The following is a 24,901-nucleotide window of genomic DNA, read 5'->3' on the forward strand; positions in this document are numbered from 1 at the left end:
CAGAAACACAGATTTCAAAATGGCAACTCTTATTGCATCATCCTTTTTTGAATACATGTTTCGTAATCGCACCGCGTGGTTGTTTTTATTTACCGTTCCGATATAATCCGTAATAACTCCGTGTTTATCCTTCCGCCGGACGATAATCCGCTTTGAATCTATTCCGCCAAGCCCACAGCTTTTTGACTGCATAACTGTTGTAAATTGGCATCCACAATTCTATTTAAATTCTTTATGTTGGTAACTAGCTGCAAATAAGCATTGTCAGCACTATAAGAGGGCTAGCAGTAAAGTAGCCGCATATTTTGCCAAAATAGCTTTTAAGTAGCATTTAAGGCAACTTAAATGCTTATTGGCTTGCTTTTAAATTGCATTGGAAATGCTTATTGGTTACCTGGGTAGTAAACTGGTGTTCGCTGAACGGGATGGAAGTGAATGTACAGAAATGTAATACTATCTCTTTCTGCAGAAAAAGACGCAACGTTATAACATTCGATTATAAAATGTCTGCAGCAAGTATCAACCGTGTAAATACAGTGAAAGATCTGGGCATTCTACTAGACAGCAAATTGAGTTTCACACAGCATATTGCGTCTACTACTGCCAAAGCCTATGCCGCATTGGGGTTCGGTAAACGAAATACGAAGCAATTCCAAGATGTCTACTGCCTAAAGTCATTATATTGTGCACTTGTACGCAGCATACTGGAGTATGGAGTGCTTGTGTGGGCACCTTATCATGCTGTGCAAGTAAATCGCATCGAAAGAATCCAACGCCACTTTGTTCGTTATGCTCTACGACTCCTGCCCTGGCGTGATCCAGTTCGTCTACCGCATTACGAAAACCGATGCGCGCTTATCCATCTACCGACGCTGACAACTAGAAGGACGCTGCTGCAACGGCTTTTTGTTTTCGACCTTTTTGGCAATAATATCGACTGCCCCGACTTGCTGAGCCGTGTTCAACGTGCCTCCAAGGCTTACTCGCCAGCCTTATTTCCTTCGGCTTCCTGTGTATCGTACTCAATATGCCCAAAATAATCCGTTTAATGTTTGCTGTAGAGAGTTTGACAATATCTCAGAGTGCTATGATTTTAACATTAGTAAAATAACCTTTAAACATAGAATAAGTAATATGTAGTGACAGTCTGTACGAATTAGTCGAAGACTTGTAAATGTAAATAAATAAATTTCTTGCTGTAGTTATACGCGCAGCCCTTTTTCGCCCGAAGCAGGACTGTGCATTTAGCAACATGAGAGCGAAGTCGTGTCGCGTCGCTGTCGCGTTTACTCTGTACGGGGCCTAATGGTCGTACCGTAAATAGTTATGCCACAGAGAACAGATATCCATTCAGGAACAAATTTTTCGGGAATTCTTGGATAAAATTTCAAATTAAAATCACCTAATCTAGCGTCACCACCACTATAGTTTCCCAACTAAATGATTCTTTTGATTTGCACACTGACAACCTTTGGCTCCTCTGGCGCTAGTATATCCACCTTTTCGCGTGCGTAATGGCGGCTAGTGGGTACAACTTTCGGAAAACATCAGCATGTCTTTGGCAACTTTATACACGTCAGGTTGATATTTCCAGCCTTGATTGTTGTTGTAGAGCTTTCATGCGTACGTGAGCGGAGTTCCCGAAAGCAAATAAACATTGTCGAAAAGCGTACCCACTAGCCGCCATTACTCGCGCGAAAAGGTGGATATGGAGAATAAGCGTTATGCTAGCGCCAGAAGCTAGCTGTTGTGAGTTTAGTGTGGTTTAGTGTAGAATTTTATGCACCTTCAGCGACATCATCACTATAGTTTCCCAACTAATTTGACATAAGTTTTATCCAACTAGGGACCTTTCGCTTGGATGTCTGTTCTCTGTGATTATGCTGCTGTTGTTTGTTATTGCTAATTCTTTCGAGAACCAGCGATTTAAATTAGAGATTTTGAGTTTCACGATGCTACATACAATAATAACATATTCAAGGAACCTTTCGCAGAAGCTTTTATTTCGAATGATTCATGAAAAGCCGCTAAAGATTAAAAAAAAATCTCAAAAAACGTTCTCGGTTTAAGATGTCGTCTCGCTACCCAAGGAACAATTTTTGCTTATTAAACGTTTCACCGACAGCTTTTATTCAGCACATGCTGTATAGCTGCTTTTAAAGTATATCTAAACACCTCTGTTCAATGCTTATACAGTTGGTTTTGGAGAATTTAAACAGCACAGTGCTGAATATGGACGTGGAAGATGCGTTTGTATGACTGTTAATCAACGTATAGTAAAACGCTTATTCAGTACGCATAGAGATGTTTATTAAACTGCTGCTAATGACACTGAAGCTACGTTTATTCCACAGCAGTTCAATATTTAGATAAGCAAAAAGAATAAAATATGCAGGAAGTAGCTACTGTTATTTTATTTTGTGGGTTTCGTTATTTTCATGTTCACTTTTGTATTCGTATTTTTATAATTTAATGAGAGACTTAGTAGGAAATCGTTGGTTGACTCAAAATTTATCAAGCCTGCCATTATACTCTTTTCATTCATCCGGATTCGAACTTACATCCTGACGATCGGAAGCCATCGACGAACACATCTGAGATAATCTGACAGATGACAGGCGCCGAGTTTTTAGCCGATGTGGATTTACCAGTTTAAGTTTGTCAAGCGTGGAACAAAAATGGGCTAAAATACATTTAAGCGCTGAAGAGTAGTTTCTTAAATCATGTTTGGCATCTGCTGTACAAGATTGCTTTAGAAGTATTTATTCTGCACATGTTAAACATTTAATAAACTATTTGTGCTAAAGTATTTCGCTTGTACCACCAGCAATACAAGCAACATAACACACTCACAACGCAAAGTTTTTTTTCTCTTGAATATTGACGACGGTGAGCGGTGCTACTGAGTGAAATTCACTGGAAACTGGAAATCCAGAACTTTCGGCTAGCTGCGAACATTGTGTGCGATTCTTCAGTTAGTTAGCAGTGATGTTATTAGTTAGCAGCAGCAGTGATTAGTTAACAGCAGAAGTGGTTCGTGCCAGTACCGCAGAGGAATAGTACTTTGTACTTTGAATTGTCACCCCGTCATTAGTTTAAGCAGATAGTACTGCTTCCTGAGCTAAACGCTATGTATATTTGTCATCGGATCGGATTTAGTTTTTTTCATCTAAAAAACAAAAAGCAGCAGTTGATGACACGAGCAGAAGTGGGGTTTTTGCGCACCGGCAGCGGGAGCTGGTCACGCGATTACGGTACGGCGCTACCAGCAGTGGTGGTATCGCCACTATGCCACCCGACCATAACAATTCTGGCGGCTTTAGCCCGACGCAATTCATCTCGCTGAGCAAATCTATTGTGAGTAACTCGGAAAGCGTCAAGCAGAGCTGGTTGCCTTGGACGAGGGATAACGACACGCCGAGGGAGAAGATACATACCGTCCAGACAACAACAAATAATAGGATTGCCACGACCAGCAAAGACTTGTCTCTGCTAAAAGTTGTAATGCAATTTTTTTCTATTCTTAATCAGTAAAAAAAAGAAATAAAGTGTACCTAATATAAATTTATTTATATAAATTATAAAGTGTAAAGTATAAAGTGTCATTCAAGTTATTGGTGTTATTGGCTGCCATCAAGCACTATTTATTCCACACCTGCTCTTGGTGGTGTTACTGATACGTTTGTACGACGATTAATCGACACATATTTCACACTTGCTCTCAACAATGCAGCAGATACGTTTGCGCAACTTTCATTCGACCCTTATTCCATCACTATTCCACAGTTGCTCTCAGCAATGCTGCTGATTCGTTTGCGCAACATTTATTCCACTTTTATTCTGCACGTGCTGTCAGCAATGCTGCTGATACGTTTGCGCCACGTTTATTCCATCCTTATTCCACTACTATTCCACACGTGCTTTCTGTAATACTGCTGAAACGTTTGCACAATGCTTATTCCACTCTTATTCTACTTTTTCTCCACAATTGCTCTTAGCTGATACGGTAGCTTTTAAGCGACCGGTATTCCACACCTGCTCTTAGCTGTGCTGCTGATACGTTTGCACAATGCCTATTCGACTCTCGTTCCACACTTAAATAACAACATGTAGATGTTGATTAGAAGCTAGGAAAAATGTGGGATATAACGTTTAAACAACACGTACTTCAGCAAATTCGCTTATTCAGCACCGGATGCTACCACGCAACTCTTATTCCACACCTGCTCTTTTAACTGCTGCCGTTTTGCTCCTTGGGTATCTATTACCTATGTACACTAGGTACGGCAAACGCGGCATGTTTGTGTTCGTAATATGCTAAAAAGTATAGGTATGTTAGTGTCATCGTTGTACGGCACAATGTTTATGCTTTTTTTTATGCCCGTAGAAGAATAGGGCGAGATTGACGTCACCTTTGCTGTTTACATTATTTGCGCTGCTAACACAAACAAACGATACGTTGTACCACACCTCTACTACTTCACATCGATCTATTCGATCTATTACAGGCTCTCTATAGTCGTTACTAATTCCAGGCTCTCTAATCGGTATTTTGACAGGTCTCCTGTTTTTTTTTTAATGATGGCCCCGACCTTCCTTGGTCCTTGCCTCCACCCCTGTTCGATTGAACTCACTTTTGACACTGATTCTGTTCAATGGAATTTTTGCGATTTTCGATTTAAAGCCTAGTATTGACCTGAAAAGAAATGGGCAAAGAGATAGGCCAAGAAATGCTAGAGAAAAGATTTTCGTTTGCGATTTCTTTACCAGTATGCACCTGACAAGAAATATTGTTTTACTTTCAGATGGCGTAGTTTTACATGCTAAGTGAATTGAAACGTCAATTTTCGTACGGATTAATAACCGGCGCAATTATTACCACAAGAAAAAATGACAGATAATTGCTTGCCTTGCAGTTGTCAAAATTTCTTCGGTAAATACCAGGATTTTTTCTGGAGCTGTTGTCTTTGCAGCTGGATATTGCGATTATTATCTAAAATTTTTCTTTCGTCGGTTTAGTTGTGCGCCTAACAGTTGCGCGCAGCTCTGTTCTGGTTGCTCGCAGTCAAAGTATCTCTTTTACACTCTTACGAAATCTCGTAAGAAACTGTCAACGCAAGAGTGATGAGAAAAACAACAATATTTCTCTCTCGCTCATCAGCTGAATGCTAGGGTAGCTTGCTTCGTGTTTGCCCGTTCAAACATGGACAAATTTTTCACAAACGCAATCAGCATTTAAATTTTATCATTTTCGGTTAACGTAAGACATTGTAACTGTGTTGTTTGTAAGTCTGTACGTAATAGGACAAAACAAATGTTATCTAAGCAAAGAATAAGAGCATAAACATAAAAAACTTACACGTGCTTACACTGTCAATAATATATGATTTACCTTTGCGCACAACTATATTAAACTGGAAAACGAAATATTTTCTCGGGAAGCACAATATTATAAGCACAATACTAGGCTTAAGATGGCGACTCTCTTACGCTCTCTACCTAATATGGTCTACCCACGGGAATGACACTTCCAATACCAACCTGTACAAAAAAACGTAGCCAACATAGAGCGGGCCCAAGCTGACAGCTTCATAGATGGGCTCAAGCTGACAACCGAGTCGGATGTGTAAATTGTTAAATTTTGTTAGTTTTAGTTTGATTTTAGCCAAGGTTTTAGCATCATATAGCTAATGCCAGGAAGGCAATTGATGCAAAACACATGAAACTGTAAAAATGGTTAGGTAAATTCGTTTTGTGAAATCGCTTTGCGTTTGCCGCCTTTTTCATGTGAGCAACGAAAATGTGACGTCATATCAGCCCCCTGGGTCTACCTACCATAATTTTGAAAATATGGCACCACTGCCTACGTGTTCTGTTCGTTCTGTTTTGTCTTTTGTTTCTGTTTTGGTTGCTGCCTGAAACAGAAAATGTGTACCTAAGTGCGATTTTTGTATTTAATCTGAAAAATGTGAAAAGTATTAAGTATTTCGGGTATAACTTGAAATAATATCATGCCACATTTATCAGTAGCGTGCGAATAATTTTGAGATAACATATCAAGATATTTATCATCAGTGAGTTCAACAATGAGCTATAATAGAACGAAAAGTAGTTATTCCGGTTCTAACTACGATCGATATCGTCGAACTACTGAGAATCCGGCTTCGTTTAGCTTAACGAGTGGGGATCCACCTCCGCCGGGCACAATACCAGTATCGTCCTTACCGGTGTCAAACCAGTCGGCATATCCGATACAACCGAATTTCAGTGTTCCGCCACCGGTTTTCCCCTCGACAAGAACGTCAAAATCTGAACGTCTAGAAACATTGAAAGAAATAAGTAATCGTGAACGGAATTCGTCATATTCCTCCTATCAACGGTATAGGGCTTACCCAACTCCGTCCTCAAGAAGTTATGGCTCGCGAAACGAAGACCGTTCTTCTAGCAGGTACTCGGACTATTCGATGAGAAACAGCTACAGATGCCGGTCCTCTCCACCACATTCTGACAGACCGTCATATGGCAGCCGTAGCTATTCGGTCCCGCATCGAGATCAAGGCCGTCGCAGGTCCCGAAGTCGTGATCGTGATTATTCATCGCGGTATTCCTCGGTGCGATCCAATTCTCGTAAAAGGGACTCATCGCCGCCGCAAAGCGAAAACAAGGACCGTCCGCCGAGAGTTTCTCGATTCAAATTGGTAAGATTTATAATTATATTTGGAATGTCGAGCGGTTTATTGAAGTTCTTTTTATTTAAACAGGATTCCGAACGCGAAGCTATTCTATCGAAATGGCGCAAAAATTTCTGTGAAACTCCGGAGGATATCCGACGGAAGCTAGCTGAGTTAACTACGAACGAAGAGAAAAGCACTTGGGTTCGATCATCACCGGCGGATCTGTACTACCGTCGTGTGTCGGATAAGGTGGTCGAAGGAACACCAAGGTTAGATGCGCTTTGTGTTTTATTCGAACGGGAATTGCTGACCCGCGCAGAGCGAGCACGTGCGAAGCAGACGCCCTACCAGCCACCACCACGGAAGCATAAAATTCGCGTTTGTCGTCACAAGAATGACAAATGTTCCTCATCGGATTCTTCCGACGAGGAGTTGAATTTCGAAGACGAATGCAGCATGGAAGAGTTAACAGTGAAAATTAGACACCCGTATCGACTACATGTTGACTTGTGGTATAATGATCCCGGTGAAATGAACGATGGTCCGCTGTGCCGATGCTCGGCAAGGTCAAGAAGAACCGGCATACGACATGGGAAATATCCTGGCGAAGCTGGATTCACTAAGTGTTTGCCAAATTCTAATAATGCCGATAAATTGTATCACTACAGGTTTGTTCATTTCGTAAATTCGATAAACTTTAAATGTATTATAATATTTAAATTGTTTTCTATTTCTAGGATAACTATTTCTCCACCGACAAACTTTCTCACCAAAACGCCAACCATAATTAAACACGATCAGCACGAGTTTCTGTTCGAAGGTTTCTCCCTGCTCTCCCATCAACCGATCAAAGAACTGCCGACCTGTAAGGTGATCCGCTTTAATATCGAGTATACCATTCTTTACATTGAAGAACAAATGCCGGAAAACTTTACCATTCGTGAATTGGATCTGTTTGAACGGTTTGTTTTCAAAGAACTGCTAGAACTGGTGGACTTTTCCGTTTTTCCATCCGGTGCCAACCCCGAAGATTCCTGTCCTTCCTATCACTTCCTTCCGCGATTTGTGAGGGATTTGCCGGACAATGGTAAGGAAGTGTTGGCTATGTGTGAAGTTCTACGTCATTCGTTGGACAATTCAGGACCATTGATTGCGACGGATATTTTGAAGGAAATGCACGATATGAGTCAGATAGAGTGGCAAGATTATGTGGATTATGTGAAAGGAATGGTTGTCACGAATCCCGGCATGAAACCCTGCGCGGTGCGAGTAGACCAGCTAGACCGTAATGTAACAGATGTTCCGCTGGCCAGCTTAACGGATGAACAAGGTTTGGTGCATCCAGTTATTGTACACTTCGGAATTCGACCACCGCAGTTAAGCTACGCCGGAAATCCAGAATATCAAAAAGCATGGAGAGAATACGTCAAGTTTCGGCATTTGATAGCTAACATGTCCAAGCCATCTTTCGAAGACAAACGAAAGTTAGAGGCGAAAGAAAACCGTTTATTGGAGATGCGAACCCAGGGCCGAATGAAACGAAACATCACGGTTGCGGTGAGTGCCAAGGGATTCTATCGAACCGGAATAATGTGTGACATGGTACAGCATGCAATGGTTATCCCTGTACTGACCGGTCATCTGCGTTTTCACCGCTCGCTCAATGTGCTGGAAAAGTATATTGATTATACTTTCATCAACCGGTACACACTGCAGCTGGCATTGACGCATCCTTCGTACAAGGAAAACTTCGGCACCAACCCGGACCATGCACGTAATACTTTGACCAACTGTGGAATACGACAGCCTGAGTACGGGGATCGGAAGATACACTTTATGAACACTCGAAAACGCGGTATAAATACTTTGATCAGTATTATGTCCCGCTTTGGAAAAGAGTACGAAACCGATAGCAATATTACTCACAATGAACGATTGGAATTTCTCGGTGATGCTGTGGTGGAATTCATTACCTCCATCCATCTGTTCCATATGTTTCCTGATCTAGAAGAAGGTAATTTCAGACATGAATTTTTATTTTTATTTTTAATGCGGTTTTAACCGATTGGTCATTCTCCACGCTATACATAACAAAATTGTTTACTAAAAGGCATTTTTTTGATATTTTTAACATTTCAGGTGGACTGGCGACATATCGTGCTGCCATAGTTCAAAATCAGCATCTGGCGGTGTTGGCAAAAAAGCTGCATTTGGAAGAGTTTATGCTTTATGCTCACGGTTCCGATCTGTGTCACGAGCTCGAGCTTCGGCATGCACTGGCCAACTGTTTCGAAGCTCTGATGGGGGCACTGCTGTTGGACGGCGGCATCGAGACTGCGGATCGTGTTTTCGCATACGCCCTGTTTCAAGAGGATAAAAACTTACGCTCAATCTGGGTTAATTATCCGCCCCATCCATTGCAAGAGCAGGAACCCCTCGGCGACCGACAACACATTGAATCATTTGAGATGCTGAAAACGCTCACTCGGTTCGAAGATTCAATTGGGGTTCAGTTCAATCACATTAGGTTACTTGCGCGAGCCTTTACCGATCGTTCCATCGGATTTACGAATCTTACACTTGGCTCCAATCAACGTTTGGAGTTTCTCGGAGACACTGTACTGCAGTTGATATGCTCCGAGTACTTATATCGTCATTTTCCAGAGCATCATGAAGGTCACCTATCATTACTGAGAAGTTCCTTAGTAAACAATCGTACCCAAGCAGTAGTTTGCGATGATCTGGGTATGACTTCCTACGCGGTTTACTCTAATCCAAAAGCGGATTTAAAAACCAAAGACCGAGCCGATTTACTGGAAGCGTTTTTAGGGGCGCTCTACGTGGACAAGGGCTTACAACACTGTGAAGCTTTTTGTCAAGTATGCTTATTCCCGAGATTACAGGACTTTATTATGAATCAAGACTGGAATGATCCAAAATCAAAGCTGCAACAATGTTGTTTGACACTACGAACCATGGATGGTGGCGAACCCGACATTCCTATTTACAAAGTGATTGAATGCAATGGACCCACTAATACACGCGTCTATACGGTTGCAGTATATTTCCGAGGTAAACGGTTGGCTTGTGCCAATGGGCACAGCATCCAGCAAGCGGAGATGAATGCAGCCAAGCAAGCGTTAGAAAATTCAAAAGATTTATTCCCTCAACTAGACCATCAAAAGCGTGTCATTGCTCAGAGTTTGAAACGACAAAGGGTTCGCAGATCCTCGCTAGATGACCGATCGGAAGATCAACTAGATCGAAGAGACGGAGCATCCTCGGAGTCTTCATATTATAACGACAGAAGCAGCGAATCGCAGCGACGGAGACGAAAACGTGTTTCCGATTCGCCACAACTTCCCAGGCAGTATCAGGTACAGGACAGTGGAAGTGATAGTGATAGCCACGGGGAGCAGGATAAACGGAAAAGGCGTCCTAGAAAACCAAAAGTTAGTTCGCGAATTACCGAGAAAGCACCAGAAAAGTTCGAGCGACCGAAATTAATGCCATCTTATTTGAAACCTTCGGTGTGTCTCGTAGATCAGTATGAGTCGTTATCGGATGAAGTTGATCTTCAGCTAGAAGCCATTTCCGAATCCGAGGAAGATTTTGACAAAACACCGAAGCTTGCCAACGAGGTGCGCAACACGGGTGATGAGTTAAAAGACGCAATCAATAAACCAAAAGAAAAAGAAATAATCAAAATTCAGCAGGATACTTTTGCAAATTCCGTACTTATGTTTAAAGTTGAAGGTACAGATGACGTGTCGTCCGATCTGGAATCGGGCGAAATTGAATAGATAAGCCATGCATGTATTTTTAAAGAAATGAACAATAAATGAATCTAATCCAACTCTTTTTAATCTTAAATTTTCCTACGCTCATAAAGGCTAGTCCCAGTTCTGCAGGCACTTAGTCATCTTGTTCCATCTGGACTAGCCACATCCCTCCCTTACTTAATTAGTTGCCTTACCGTCCTAAAACATAGCCTAATGAACGAAGTTTCTCCAATTTACTCGCTTGTGGGCTATTGCTCTCCAATTCCTTGGACACCGTGTACTCTCCGTCCGATCTCGCTCCAACTGTTGCAACCATCTTTCTCGCAGCGCCCCTGGTCCGCTTGTTCCTACCGGCAGGGCTGTCCTGCACTCAGTGCACCTATTTTGCTAATTTAACTATAACATTTCAACCAAACAACCCCTATGTTGCAGGGTAGTAGTCCGGCCTTCGTGCTACATGCCCTGCCCATCGTATCCGACTAGCTTTTGCTACCTTTTGAATACTGGGTACCGCCAAATTACCAGCAACCTGCGACGCGACATTTCTTTCTGTAGTTATACGCAGAACCCTCTTACGCCCGAAGTAGAACTTGCATTTAGCGACATGTGCGCGAAGTCACAAGCCTCTAGAAACCTCAGGGACCGACCGTTCCAATCCAAAGACCGTTGTAGTTATGTCAATTGTTGCGACCCGAATCACTTCCTAGGTCGTTCGTTGCTTCAATTTTTAGTCGTGATCAAACCTGCATCTGTGTCTCGCAGGTTTCTTAAGTTACGAGCATCGCCAGGACTTGTGCAGAACACTTCTTTCAGTAGAAGAAAGCCCTCCTTACCTGTCAGTATGTGACCAGCCAGCACCAGCAGCAGCAGTGTTCATTCGCATTTTAGCCATTTTAGTTGATACCACCGTGAATCCAGCCGCTAACGAGGACACGGAGAATAATTTATTTGTATTTTATTTGCCAATTAGTATAAGGCCTGTGTACTCTGCTGTTAATAAAACCCGACGTCCATGACTGCAGACCGAACGCATTGTAGCTTGTAGAAAGCGCCGTTGATCGCCTCCCACGTTCAAGACATCTCGCACGTTGTATACAGTCGAATCGCGATCGCCATCGGAAACCATCTTCACTGTTGTCAGGCATTGAAATATTTGGTACGATTTTCAACAAAAGTAACCAATACCCCAAGGCTGGAGAGAAAACAATGTTCGCCCCCTACGGGCACTGGCCATCGTTGGCAATAAACTTGAAATAATTAAATGTTTTGGATTCTTAATCACCGCCGAAAACGCGAGTAAAGAAAGTCAACGGCAATTCGGACCTGCTTTACCATTCGCAAGACCTTTCGATCAAGGAACATATGGCGTTGCACGAAACCGACGGCCTGTAAAACGCTGACCAGCACCAGTAACAAAGAGAACCAACGATGGAGAAATTGGCGACGAGTAACCCCGTACCAACTGGAGTGGAGATAAGTTTTTGATACAATTCAAGCCAGCACAACTCTAAGTTGTTGAAGAATAAATCATTCGGAATTCTTATGACTTGCTCAGCCCCGGATGGTAAACTATGAATCGCACTCCTGCAACTGGCACAGTTCGTGCTTCGTTTGCCTTCTTCACGAAAACGAGTTCCTTTGTAATTACTAATATAATAGGCTATGTCATAGTATTCGAAAGAAAATTTTATAGGAGGTGCTCAGCATTGTGATCACGCAATATCTAATTGCAGCAGTCCATGTTGTCGCTCTTTTAGTGGGTTTGACTTAGAATAGGCGCGCAAATAAAAATGTTTGCTTTGTAGGGACTCATGTAGCAAATGCAGGGACACATTACACGGGAAAAACAGAGCTCATTATTTTCTTCATACGATCTCACCCCCTTCTTCCGTACCTACTCTTCCTCCTCCAGATCTTGGCAATTATCCAGTACAATGCTCTAGTTAGAACCTACTTATCTTTAACATATCACTAAGTCGTATTCGTATTCCAGTTTAGAAGACGCTCAATAAACGATTGAAGACCGTTTATTGTGACTGTAATATGTCCTTGCTGTGACGGTTTTTTAGTGGAGCTATGCCTGATAAAACCTACGGAACATTACTTCACCCATGAATAAAATAATGCTTTGCTTATGCTTAGAATAGCGCTAATCAAAGTAAAATTATGTTTTATTTTTCAGCAGCTTGAGAAACATTTCTGGAACTATTTTATAGTAATAGTTAAGGTAGTTAACACATTATTATGATCTAATTGAATAGATCCAAACTGTAATCCATAAAAAAAATAACAAAACTTCGGCTTAAAAACACCGCCCATCAATCTTCGTCGCTGGTGTATGCCATGTTCGAAGAAATTGTAGAGATATTACTAAGAATAGCGGATCCGCGACCGATTCCTCTAAAGATGGCCAGACCCAATGGCGAACCGAAGCCAGCCAGTGCGCTGGATTCTTTCGCAACCAACAAAGAGCCACGGCCGTGTCCAACGACTCCAATTTCCCTTGGTTGGCGCACAGTTTCCAGTTTTACTTGTCGGCTGAACGGGTTGTAGTGCATGGTCTCACTAGAAGCTCTCGGGTCAGTCAATTTCGGCTGCTTAGCTTCCGAAGCTTGTGGTTCCATTTTAAACTCATGGAATGGATTTGTTGAAACATTGCATCTATCTACTGTTTCTGTCGCGGAAGCTCCCGCTCGAGAGCTGTATATAATTGGAACAGACTCATTTTCAAGTCCACGGAATGGGCTTTTGCTTCGAGTTTTCTGTATTTTTGGCAGCGAGACGTGGGTCAGGTCTGATGACGAAACGAACGACATACGATCAGTTTGGCTTTCATGGAATCTCGATTCAGTGTCGGTCAAATCCGAACAGAGAGTTGTATCGGCGTTCATGGGAAGGTGGCGTCCGGCCACCATTTCAATGTTTAAATCCAGACAGCAGCTATCCGAAATTATGTACGAAAGTCGAATTATTTTCGACAAGCAGCAAAATCTAGAAACCTCCAGTTTCTCATGAAATTCACAAGCGATTCCGCTGGTATACTCATAATTATCCTTTTTCAGTAAAATATCAGCTACAGTTTTGGCAGGAAAGAGACAAATATCCAGTCCCTCATGTTCAGAAGCACGTTTGAGTTGGAAGAAAAAATCTCCCAAAGGACAAATTAAAAATTTATATTCTGATTTGGCCTCTTTGGCAAACTGTTCCAAAATGTTCTCCACAATAGGAACGTGCTTTTCCTCTGTGAACAGAAGGCGAAGCTTCTTACCTTTGCATTGTGCAAAATCGAATATCTTTTCAAATAGTTCTGCAAAACTGGTTTCCCCCATGGCATCCGGAGGAATTGGTATACGATGGGTTTCTTCGCTTAGTATATTGGCTTCATAAGCCAAACCGAGAGGAATATTACCAGGATTTATGAACGTATGTAACTTATCCATTACGCCCTGCTCTAAGCTATAACGAATAATAGCCATCTCCGCTGGGATGTACATCTCTGCAGTAGTTTTACAAAAGTAGTTGAACGAAATCAAGTAAACCTGTAACACAGTACAATTGACTTCAATAAACAGATAAAACATTACATCAAATGAAACGGACCTCCATCTTATCCAGAGCATTATTACCAACGGCCGTTTGTATCAACTCGGCCACTGCCTTCCGTATCGTTTGTTCCTTCTTGAGGCGAGCCTGTTTTTCTTTTTCGATTTGCGAAAACGGTATCCCCTGGGAAGTGTATTTTTCCCCGAAGTTCGCCTTCGGAGTCAATTTGTATGCCTTTGCCCGGTCCTTATAGACTTCGCGTTCTTCGGCAGTCAGCTTGTTCCAGTGCGGCCCTGCTGCATTCATGACTGCTTCCATGCCGCCAAAGCTTTTACCCTTCGCTTCCTCACGTTTTCGGAAGTCTAGCATGAAAAAGAAAAATGGACCTTTCACTGCTTGCTTTTTAGGCATCTTGTATTCGTAACTGCAAAACAATCGAGCAAAACTTAAACTGCTTGCTATTTCTAAAAAATAATAAGTGCTTTCTCACAATTTATTTCAGATTAGTTTCCAAATTTTACATAAAACCAAACCGCGTGCCTTACGTAAATCTGAAGAAGAGAAATAAAACTAAATCAGGGACAGGGATGCCAGATTGCCAGGTATTTTGACAAATACAAACAACTACTCGAAAGTTCAGTCAAAAAGCGTCAAAGGGCCTCTGTCAAATTGCCGCAACGTAGTAAAATCCGTATGCATTGTGTTTGGACCTTCACTCACGCGAAGTCGCGTCGCGATCAACGGGATGGCAAGGTTGTCATCTCCCATATATTTGGTGCGCGCTTGGGTGCGCGTAAAACGCGCGTAACCGACATCACTGGCACCTAAAGCAATGTTAATTCGGGTAACGAACCTCACTGTAAAAAAACAGCACAGTCGATCCAAATGCCACCTACACTTGAAAGTCAATAACGGTGAGCATTTCAATTTCACTTGTAAATCCCTACAAATTTCAAATGGAATCCACATCATTTTTGAATGATTTAGCACTTGCACATTTCAAGTGACTGGCTTATGATTTCGATGTGCAAGGCACTAAACAAACAAATGCGTTTACACTTCATTGTTAAAAATCTGCACGCTCGATTCAAATGCTATTCACACTTGAAAATCAATGGCTGTATCCACTTCACTATCACTCGTCCATCCATACACATTTCAAATGGAATCCACGTAATTTTCGAGTGATTTGCCATTAACATTCTATGTGGCATATATGCCATGCAAGCCAAATGTCGTTAGATTGATTTCCATATGGGCAACACCGAACATTGAAATGTTTCACCATTTGAATTTGTGCTATATGTAAGTGCATACGGTACTGAAGTGTGAACCACTTCAATTGAACGTGTATGGCTCATGACGATGCCATACTGCCATCATCGATATCAGTTTTAAGATGGTGTTGATTGAAAGCAGTACAGTGAACGAGAATTTGTTACAGCGGCCGGTAGCTGTAACAATAAATCGTTATAACTGAATATATTAGTGAATAATTAATGGTGAATAATAGTGAATTAATAATTAGTGAATAATACATGTAGGAAGTACCCGGATTTCCCGAATCAGTCACGGTAGGTATTTTTTTCTAACCGCGCTTACATAAGCAATCCAACCTATTTTTTGGGCTTGCAGTTCAGTAGTCGCATAGAAAAAATAAGTTTTGTTTATTAATTATTTTGCTTCGTAGACGTGAATAAGTTGTCGAAAGTGCGACTTTGGGTCGATTTTCGATATTGAATTGCAGTATAGAAGCAATTATTTATTTTTGCTCTTTATTTATTTTCTATTCATTGGCAAGTTAGGCTCTTCCATAAGGCCGATTGGAACAACAGTTTTCCACTGGAAATAAATCTTCTAGAACTTTCTCTTTCGATTTTCAGGTCTCCATAGATGCATATGTGCTATTTCCAACATGGAACTGTTTTATCTGTTGAACGTAACCAATTCTCGGGCCGAAGATTTATCCGCTTCGAATTAAATACAGAAATCGACCCACATGACAGAAAGTGAGGCCCCACTACCCGGGTTGGATGCGGCTAACGACAAGTACGGAACGTACGAGGAACGGATGCAAACGCACGTCGCGTATCAGTGTGATTGCCATCATCTTAATCGCCAGTATTATTGGCAATAGGACGCAGGTGATAATCTTTATGCGGTATGCGGTCATGCGGATCATTGCATATACGTAAGTTTTAAGTGAAATTTAAAAGATTTGATTATGAAGCATTTGAACGAAAGAATCTTTGTAGCAATATTAGCAATGTAGCAATATTGGATAGATATTCTATTTCATGTTGACTCGTTACCTTTTTAGAAATTAAGATCACAATAGGCCGCATGAATAAAAGAGTGAGAGTAAATGCTCCCATACGATTTAAACGGGAAAAGCATAGTAATCTGTTTTATTCATACGGCCTAATGTCGGTTAACGGAATCCAAAAATCTAGACTGCCATTTTGCCGACATTTGTTGCATGTTATTTTTATCCTAATAGACATGGATACTTGCTGAAAAAAATTTTGTGGGGTAAATTAATGTTTGAATGAAAATATCAATCCTTAATTTATGCAACCAAAATTTTTATCATGACATTCCAAAACGCCACAAAGGGTGAATCAAATAGGTAGATATCAGCATTATTAGCATAAAAACTCGAAAATCGAGAACATCGAAGCTTCATCGACATTGCAGTTGAGTAAGTTTCTATAGGGGAACTGTGGGTAAGACGAACAGGGTGGGTAAGACGGACAGCAGGTTGATTCTACCAGTTAAGCATTAAAATTCGTAAATGTTTTGATGGGCATCCATCCATTTTGCTATCTCATGATGCCTGAACGTTCCCATCATCATTTAGAACTTTGAAATTTTGATAAAGTACAGAAAAACTGGAAACTGGAAGTGATTCTGCGTTTGGATGTAACTTTTTTGCCATCGAAATTAAGCTTTTTGTGTGGTTTAATTCTAAAATGTTACTTATAACATGATGTATTTCATTTTAATACTTTTTCAAGTAACGTCTGCATTGAAAAAAATAGGTAACTTTATTTGCATATGAAAAATTGTGAACGCTTTAAAAAAATGTATAATGATGCTGATGATGTATAACAACTGCTAGTGTGGGTAAGGCGGTCAGTGACCATCTACTATATAAAAATGGATTTCTGTCTGTCTGTCTGTCTGTCTGTCGGGATGTTCTTTATAGAATCAAAAACTACTGAACCAATCGGCGTGAAAATTTGCATGTAGAGGTTTTTGGGGCCAGGAAAGGTTTTAGTGATGGTTAGAGACCCCTCCCCCCACTAAGAGGGGGGGCTCCCATACAAATGAAACACAAATTTCTGCATAAACCGAGAACAAATCAAGCAAATAGAACAAAATTTGGCATGTGGGTGTGTTTGGTGACAAGAAATTATTCTATGGTAAATTGGGACCCCTCCCCTCTTTAGAAGGGGAATTAGGACTCCTCTCCCCTTTAAGAGGGGGGGCTTCCATACAAATGAAATACAAATTTCCTCATAACTCGAGAACTAATCAAGCAAATGGAACCAAATTTGGGATGTGGGTGGTTTTGGAGACAAAAATTTTTTCTATGATGAATTGCGACCCCTCCCCACTTTAGGAGGGGGGCTCCTATACAAATGAAATACAAATTTCCTTATAACTCGAGAACTAATCAAGCAAATGGAACCAAATTTGGCATGTGGGTGGTTTTGGAGACAAAAATTTTTTCTATGATGAATTGCGACCCCTCCCCACTTTAGGAGGGGGGCTCCTATACAAATGAAATACAAATTTCCTTATAACTCGAGAACTAATCAAGCAAATGGAACCAAATTTGGCACGTGGATGTTTTTGGAGACAAGATTTTTTTCTATGATGAATTGGGACCCCTCCCCAATTTGGGAGGGGGGCTCCTATACAAACGAAATACAAATTTTCTTATAACTCGAGATCTAATCAAGCAAATGGAACAAAATTTGGCATGTGGGTGTTTTCGAGGTCAAGAATATTTTTTATGGTGAATTAGGACCCATCCCCACTTTAAGAGGGGGGGCTCCTGTACCAATAAAATACAAATTTCCTCATAACTCGAGAGCTAATTAAGCAAATGGAACCAAATTTGGCATGTGGGTGTTTTTGGAGACAAAAATTTTTTCTATGATGAATTGGGACCCCTCCCCACTTTAGGAGGGGGGGTCCTATACAAATGAAATACAAATTTCCTCATAACTCGAGAACTAATCAAGCAAATTAAACAAAATTTGGCATGTGGGTGTTTTCGAGGACAAGAATATTTTCTATGGTGAATTAGGACCCCTCTCCACCTTAAGAGGGGGGCTCCTATACAAATGAAATACAACTTTCCTCATAACTCGAGAACTAATCCAGCAGATGGAACCAAATTTGGCATGTGGGTGTTTTTTGAGGAAAGAATTTTTTCTATGATGAATTAGGACCCCTCCCCACTTTAGGAGGGGGGGCTCCTGTACAAATGAAATACAAATTTCCTCATAACTCGAAATCTAATCAAGCAAATAGAACCAAATTTGGCAAGCGGAGGTTTTTGGAGGCAAAAATATTTTCTATGATGAATTAGGACCCTTCCCCACTTTAGGAGGGGGGGCTCCTATGCAAATGAAAAACAAATTTCCTCGTAACTCAAGAACTAATCAAGCAAATGGAACCAAATTTGACATGTAGGCGGTTTTGGAGGCAAGATTTTTTTCTATGGTGAATTACGACCCCTTCCCCTTTTAAGAGGGGGCTCCTATACAAATGAAATACAAATTTCTTTATAATTTGAGTACTAATCAAGCAAATGGAACCAAATTTGGCATGTGGGGCTTTTAGGGGGCAGAAATTTTTTCTATGATGAATTAAGACCCCTCCCCTGTTTAGGAGGGGAGCGAAGGGGTCCCATACAAATGAAATTCAAATTTCCTTATAACTTGAGAACTAATCAAGCAAATGGAACCAAATTTGGCATGTGGGAGATTTTGGAGTCTTGAATTTATTTTATGATAGTTAGAGACCTCTCACCCCTGTGGTAGGGGGATATGGACTCTCATACAAATAAAACAGATTTTTTTGCGAAACTCAAAAACTAATCGAACTCTAGAAATTCGAGACTCTTCCATAAAACATTAGTCAATAACAAGACCACAAAAGCTATCTATAGTAACACTAGATCATTCAGGACGAGACGGCTGCGAGTGTTGCCGGTGACCCGTCGTCGGAAGCGCCGCCCACTGGGGGAGGCAACTCCCCGCAGAAATCACTACTGTCTAGGTTTATTTGTTTCCCTAGGTCTACCTGGGTTTCCTGGAACGAGCGACAGCGAGTAAGGAGAGGATCGCGAAATGGGACTTTCCACAAAAAAGTTTTCCGTGAAATGGTACATTCCACTTTACGTTTTTCGCAAAATGATATTCGTCGAAATGTTGTACAATCATGGCGAATATTACTATCCGCTTTCTGGCTATGCAATGAGGGGACAGGGGAGTTGTTTTCTACTTTACTGTATAATTTGTATATTAAACTACCCAATCCTGGTAACTAATAAGCATTCCCAGGTAACCAATAAGCATTTCCGACGCTATTCAAATGCAGTCCAATTAGCATTTAAGTCACATTAAATGCTACTTAAATGCTATTTTGGCAAAATATACGGCTACTTTACTGCTAACCTTCTTATAGTGCTGACAATGCTCATTTGCAGCTGATTACTGACACGAAGAATTTGAATAGAATTTTGGATGCCAATTTAGAACACCTATGCAGTCAAAAAGCTAATATACATATTGCCACTTCCAAATAATTTTCGATTGGTAGCCCCTGATTCCCTCCCAGTTGGCCTCGAGGTAAGACCCTGGTCTAATAATCCAGTCGTCGTATGTTCGAATCTCGGCTGGGAGAGGCTGTTAGAGTCAATAGGATCGTAGCACTGACCCCGCACTGTCCTGTATTCTAACAGCTGGTTGCGAAGTCTGTCGTATAAAAAACAGAAGGTCAAATTTCGATACTGTTCCCTTCAGTTTTTGCACGCCACACCGCCATATTTTACGTATTCAATTTGCTAAGAGTCATAAATAATATTATGCTCTCAGTTGGGACGATTTACAATATGTATCTGTCCATCTTACTCCCACACATTGTCCGTTTCACCAGCAGCACTAAAAAAATACTTTTTCGGACCATTGCATTTTTTTGTCCATTTTTCAGTTTAATACTCAAAATACACATTCAAAAACATTTTTTGTTAAATATTTCACTAGCTACTTTTGAAAACAATAGGTTAAGCCTCCCAGCTGACCTCGAGGTCGAGGTATGATGCTGGCCTAATAAGCCAGTCGTCGTGTGTTCGAATCTTGGCTGGGAGAGGTTGTTAGAGTCAATAGGATCGTAGCAACTGGCCCTGCAATTGTCCTGTACACTAACAGCTGGCTGCGAAGTCTGTCGATAAAGAAGCGTAATGTCTAAAGACGGTATAAACTCAAGGCTTTTTTAACCATAGAGGCGCTGGAGTCCAGTCCCGCTCTTTCTCTTTCACTCTAAAACTTTATTACTTTCTTCTACCGTCCCTTCGTCAATTGTAAAAGAACTACCGTTTCAAAAAATATTAACTTTTAAAGGGTCGGATAAGACGCCGTTGTGCAAAATCTTGCACGAGAACGCCTTGTACTGAGCTTCGATGATTTTGACTAGCTTATCTGGAACTTCTCTACGCCTAAGTGCGCCCCCAAATGCGCCCCAAATGTTTTCGTGGTTGTGTCGATCAAATGTTTATTCGAAGTCAACGAACACCAGCAGAAGAGAGTCCTGACATTTGTTGATCTGCTCCAATATAATGTGGAGCGTTGTGATATGGTCTACACATATGATCGACCAGCTTGCTGCCGCCGGAGAGTAGCGTCGATCTTCTCCTGGATTCGATTGAGAATTACCTTACAGAATACTTTGATAGTAATACAGAGCAACGTGATGTCACGGCAGGTACCGCATTCAGTTAGATCTCCCTTTTTAGGGACTTTTTTTACGAATAGAGAAATCTGCTATCAGACACCTGGGAAGACAACTCAGGGGGTATGATGGGGTTGGTCTAAAGTAAAGCCGTGGCCTCAACCATCATTAGACATTCTCTCTCCTCTGTTGGGTACTCTTACCACTGCGTCCATTATTTTGAACTATTGTGGTATGCCCCGTTTTATTATTATACTATACGCTTCAAGCTTACCTATCACTTATTGAGGAAGTGACAGGCTGGTAGCTGGAGCGAGACATGTGCCAATCAGGGATGACTAGGTTTATGAACCTAGTATCCTGATCGGCGACGCCAATCAGATCTCCCCGTTTTGAGATACTGCAGTCTGCGTACTATTTGTGCTCCACGATGGATAGCAGAGCAAGTGTTCCGAAGTTAAATATCATCTTGTATGAAACTGAGATTCCGAAAATGATATTTACTCGGAAAATGTCCTGTCACAAGACCGGTAAGCTTGCTGAGATCTCGCTTATTGAGACTCAGCAACTTTTGAGTAACCTAGGGGTGGATACTAGACGTTATATATTCTTTTATAGATTGTTTGAGCGATTGTACAGCCATCCTACTGGCCATAACTGTTCGGCTCTCCTTTTGTTTCAGCCCACCCTCCAGCACACAGTCTAAGATCAGGCAGAGTGAATCTCGACCCGTGAGTAGAGAGTTGGAGCCACATATTCGTTTGTCGACTCACAACGAGTCGACGTGTTGAGGATAGACGAGGATCAGGACTGAACCTCTGCTAGCGCATCGTTCAAGTCCTGCTCCTCCACTACTCTCCTCTCCGCCTCATTCGTTTCTTTGTTTTTCGGCAGAGAGAGCTTGCACGGTAAGAAATCGTCCACTGCATCAGTGACCGGCTTGATGCAGCAAGGGCAAATTGCTGTGGAGGGCGCCCTGGTACTCCACAGGCTCCGTTACGGCGAGAGAATTTATAGAACCCCCTCCACCATTCATCCCTCGGCACGGGTCGCGTCACACCTTGGATTAGGGGTTTATCCATTCAAATTTTTACGTAATAGCCATAGATAACAGCTATTACAACCATCTCCTTTAGGGGCTTTGGACCCTCTGCTTTGGTTCCTGGGAGTCAAGAGAACCGTCCTGCAGGCGGAGAGTTTACACTTCAGCTTTCGCATTAGTGCCCCCTTCTCTGTCCGCATACGACCCTAGTTTCCACCGGTTGTCCGATTTCCACTAAGGAACGTATCCCGGATGGTATCACGAGGAGGTCGAGATAGGAGTTGCTGAATAAGAGGCTGTGGAACCTCTCGGTGGTTCTGGAGCGCATTATTCAGCCATTTACCATCCATCATTAGACATTACTCTTCTTTATCGACAGACTTCACAGCCGGCTGTTCGAGTGTAGGAAAATTACGGGGCCAGTGTAACGATCCTACTGACTATCTAGCAAGTACCGCCTAGCCGAGATTCGAACATATGACGACTTGCTTGTTAGACCAGCATCGTACCTCGAAGGTAACTGGGGGGTCCGTTTATGTTGGTGTCTGACATTTGAAACTCGAGAGTATTTCAAAATGTTCAGTCCATCACTTAAGCTGTTCTGTACGGTCAGCCGGTAACTAACAGAGTTGTGGAAGGGCCGCAGAGGGGAAAAAACTCTAGAAAGTGTTTTATATAAAATCAAATGAAAGACGTGTTTATTACTTTTAGAGGCCACATTTGGAAGGAAAGAAATAGCAAATATAATTGACAGTTTGGTGTTTAGTGCTGCCAGTTTAACGGTCGCAGTAGATAGCAGTGTTGTACACTTAACAGTAACTGACCAGCTCGCTCTGTTCGTTAGCGGAGTCTTTATATTTATTCTGGGTCTGGCACCACTAAGGCGGCGATGAATTTCGTATAACAACCGTACGATAACCTACGGGATGAAGTGGCTGTCAAATTCATACATTTTCGATGTCCCACGCATAGGTACCAAAATGTTAATTTTGACAGGAACCAAAAAATTTGCTGGGAATTCCCCTTTACCGAGGACCATTTGAAAGTTGCTCTCTTCACTCCTACATGAGAAAGAGATAGCAACACACCATGCCCTTGACGATAACCGAGGTTACGTACCCCAGCCGGCACCACATGGAGGTAGAGATAGGAGGAGTTAGTGAATGAACAGAGGGTATGGAATTCACATTCTCACCCTTTGCCAGGCACTTCATTTGTATGTCTTGAGACCAATCGCGTTAACGGTTATCAATCACGTCTCCCAGAAAACAAACCCGTCTAATACTGATGAGCCACTGTCGGAGAAACCCTCAGACTGGCGGTAGCAACTCCTCTCCGTTCTCCGTTGTCGAGCTCTTGACCAGTGATCGCGAGTTTCTCGAACAAATTCTCCATTTCGCTAACGTCAGCTCCAACATCTTTACCGTCTTCATATTTTATCTGCATTATTTACTTTAGAATTGCAGTTTTGCTGCTACACTGCTATGCAAAAGTTTGGACCCACTTGAAAAAAAGATGTGTTTTTGTTAAATTTTATGCCTTTTTTGCGTAGTCAACGCCTTTGAGCTCCATGAACTTCCACAGCATCTCATATACCAGTAAAAGTCCCCCTTAAACTTCCAGTCAGAATAAGTCTCATAAGTTTTTTGATTCCTATTTTTTCCATATTAGTTTGAAGTCTTCAAGGCAGATTTGACATATCTTGGGTCTTCAGCTGTGTTCCATGGCCCACCCATAGCCTTATGAGAAAATGAGAAAACCACATCTGCTTGAACTGAAAGAGTAACTAAGAATGATTTTATAATTCTGAAAAACAACCAACTAATGTGAATAATATTATGGCTTGCTATTTCCGTTGCTCCTTCTAGAAATAAGACCGCAGCCTAGACCTAGCACTCTAGCAGCTGGCTGCGAAATCTATTGTACAAATAACTTAGCATAGAATTCACCCACAATAACCAATAATAAGCTTGGAAGATTCCTACAGCAGGCGATGTAGAAACATTTGGATGCGCATAATCAGAAAAAAATGCGGTTGCAGTCTGCGTTGCACAACCTTGCTTCCCAGTGCATGGGAGCTCCAGCTGTTAATGGAGAGTGGAACCGTGATTTCCTCAGCTAATTTAATCGATTTGCCGCTCTGCAGTTAACTGTTGGTGAAAGACTTGCCCTCATACTTGAGACCAATAAAGGTAAGTTTAAATACGTTAAAATGGGCTAACTGAAAATTTACAATGTGAATCATTACAGATTGTAATAGCCAAAATACACCAGCCACCAGGGACCGTTTCTGTTAACTAAAACTATAATTAAGTCCATAAAACTGACCAATCCGCTGCCGTTTGAGCTGTAGGCAATCGATATACGGCTATTAACAACGGGAGTTGTTTTTGAGTTTCCAAAAACGGTAATGCTGCAACCGAAATTGCTGATATCAGTTTCTTTTCACGGAACTGCAATCGAGAAGGGAGAGCACTTGATGGTTACAGCACGCACACACTGAGTGTTAAATCCAACTGCCGCTGGAAGCAAATACGGCACCGCCGGCTGAGCCATCCGCCTTCGTACTATGAAGATAGTGTAATAACAGAGCTTCCAAAGCTAGAACTTAAGACGAGCCTCCCTCAGACGGCAACTTTCTGCGGAATGCTCAATGTGGACTTCACCACGAGTGCCAGTATCACATTCTATAATGGTAAACGAGGAGAATGCATGGTAATACAATGGACTGTCGACCGAAGAAGTGATGTCGAAGCTGCCAATTACGCCGCAAGAGAGTTTCGATTTTATACTGGTCTTTTCATAGATTGCGAATTTTCTTAGGACTTGGAACGAGTCACCATGAGTATAGTTCGCCACACCATAACGGTATAAACCATTCCGATTCACCTAGT

General features: G+C 41.7%; 2 protein-coding genes across 2 annotated transcripts; one reads left to right on the forward strand and one right to left on the reverse strand.

The window, feature by feature from the left end:
* The first annotated feature begins 5,975 nt into the window (after positions 1 to 5,975).
* Positions 5,976 to 10,501, forward strand: LOC128741337 (ribonuclease 3). The gene is made up of 4 exons (XM_053837095.1): positions 5,976 to 6,698; positions 6,762 to 7,342; positions 7,412 to 8,688; positions 8,814 to 10,501. The coding sequence occupies exons 1-4, from the start codon at positions 6,087 to 6,089 to the stop codon at positions 10,475 to 10,477; spliced, it is 4,134 nt and encodes a 1,377-aa protein (XP_053693070.1). The 5' UTR covers positions 5,976 to 6,086; the 3' UTR covers positions 10,478 to 10,501.
* Positions 10,502 to 12,774: 2,273 nt separating this feature from the next.
* LOC128740566 (protein maelstrom homolog) lies at positions 12,775 to 14,410 on the reverse strand. The gene is made up of 2 exons (XM_053836117.1): positions 14,057 to 14,410; positions 12,775 to 13,995 (listed from the first exon to the last, which is right to left on the reverse strand). Exons 1-2 carry the CDS (start codon positions 14,408 to 14,410, stop codon positions 12,775 to 12,777), a joined length of 1,575 nt encoding a protein of 524 aa, XP_053692092.1.
* Between the last annotated feature and the right edge of the window lie 10,491 nt (positions 14,411 to 24,901).

Source organism: Sabethes cyaneus, chromosome 3 (assembly GCF_943734655.1).
Source record: "Sabethes cyaneus chromosome 3, idSabCyanKW18_F2, whole genome shotgun sequence".
NCBI lineage: Eukaryota > Metazoa > Arthropoda > Insecta > Diptera > Culicidae > Sabethes > Sabethes cyaneus.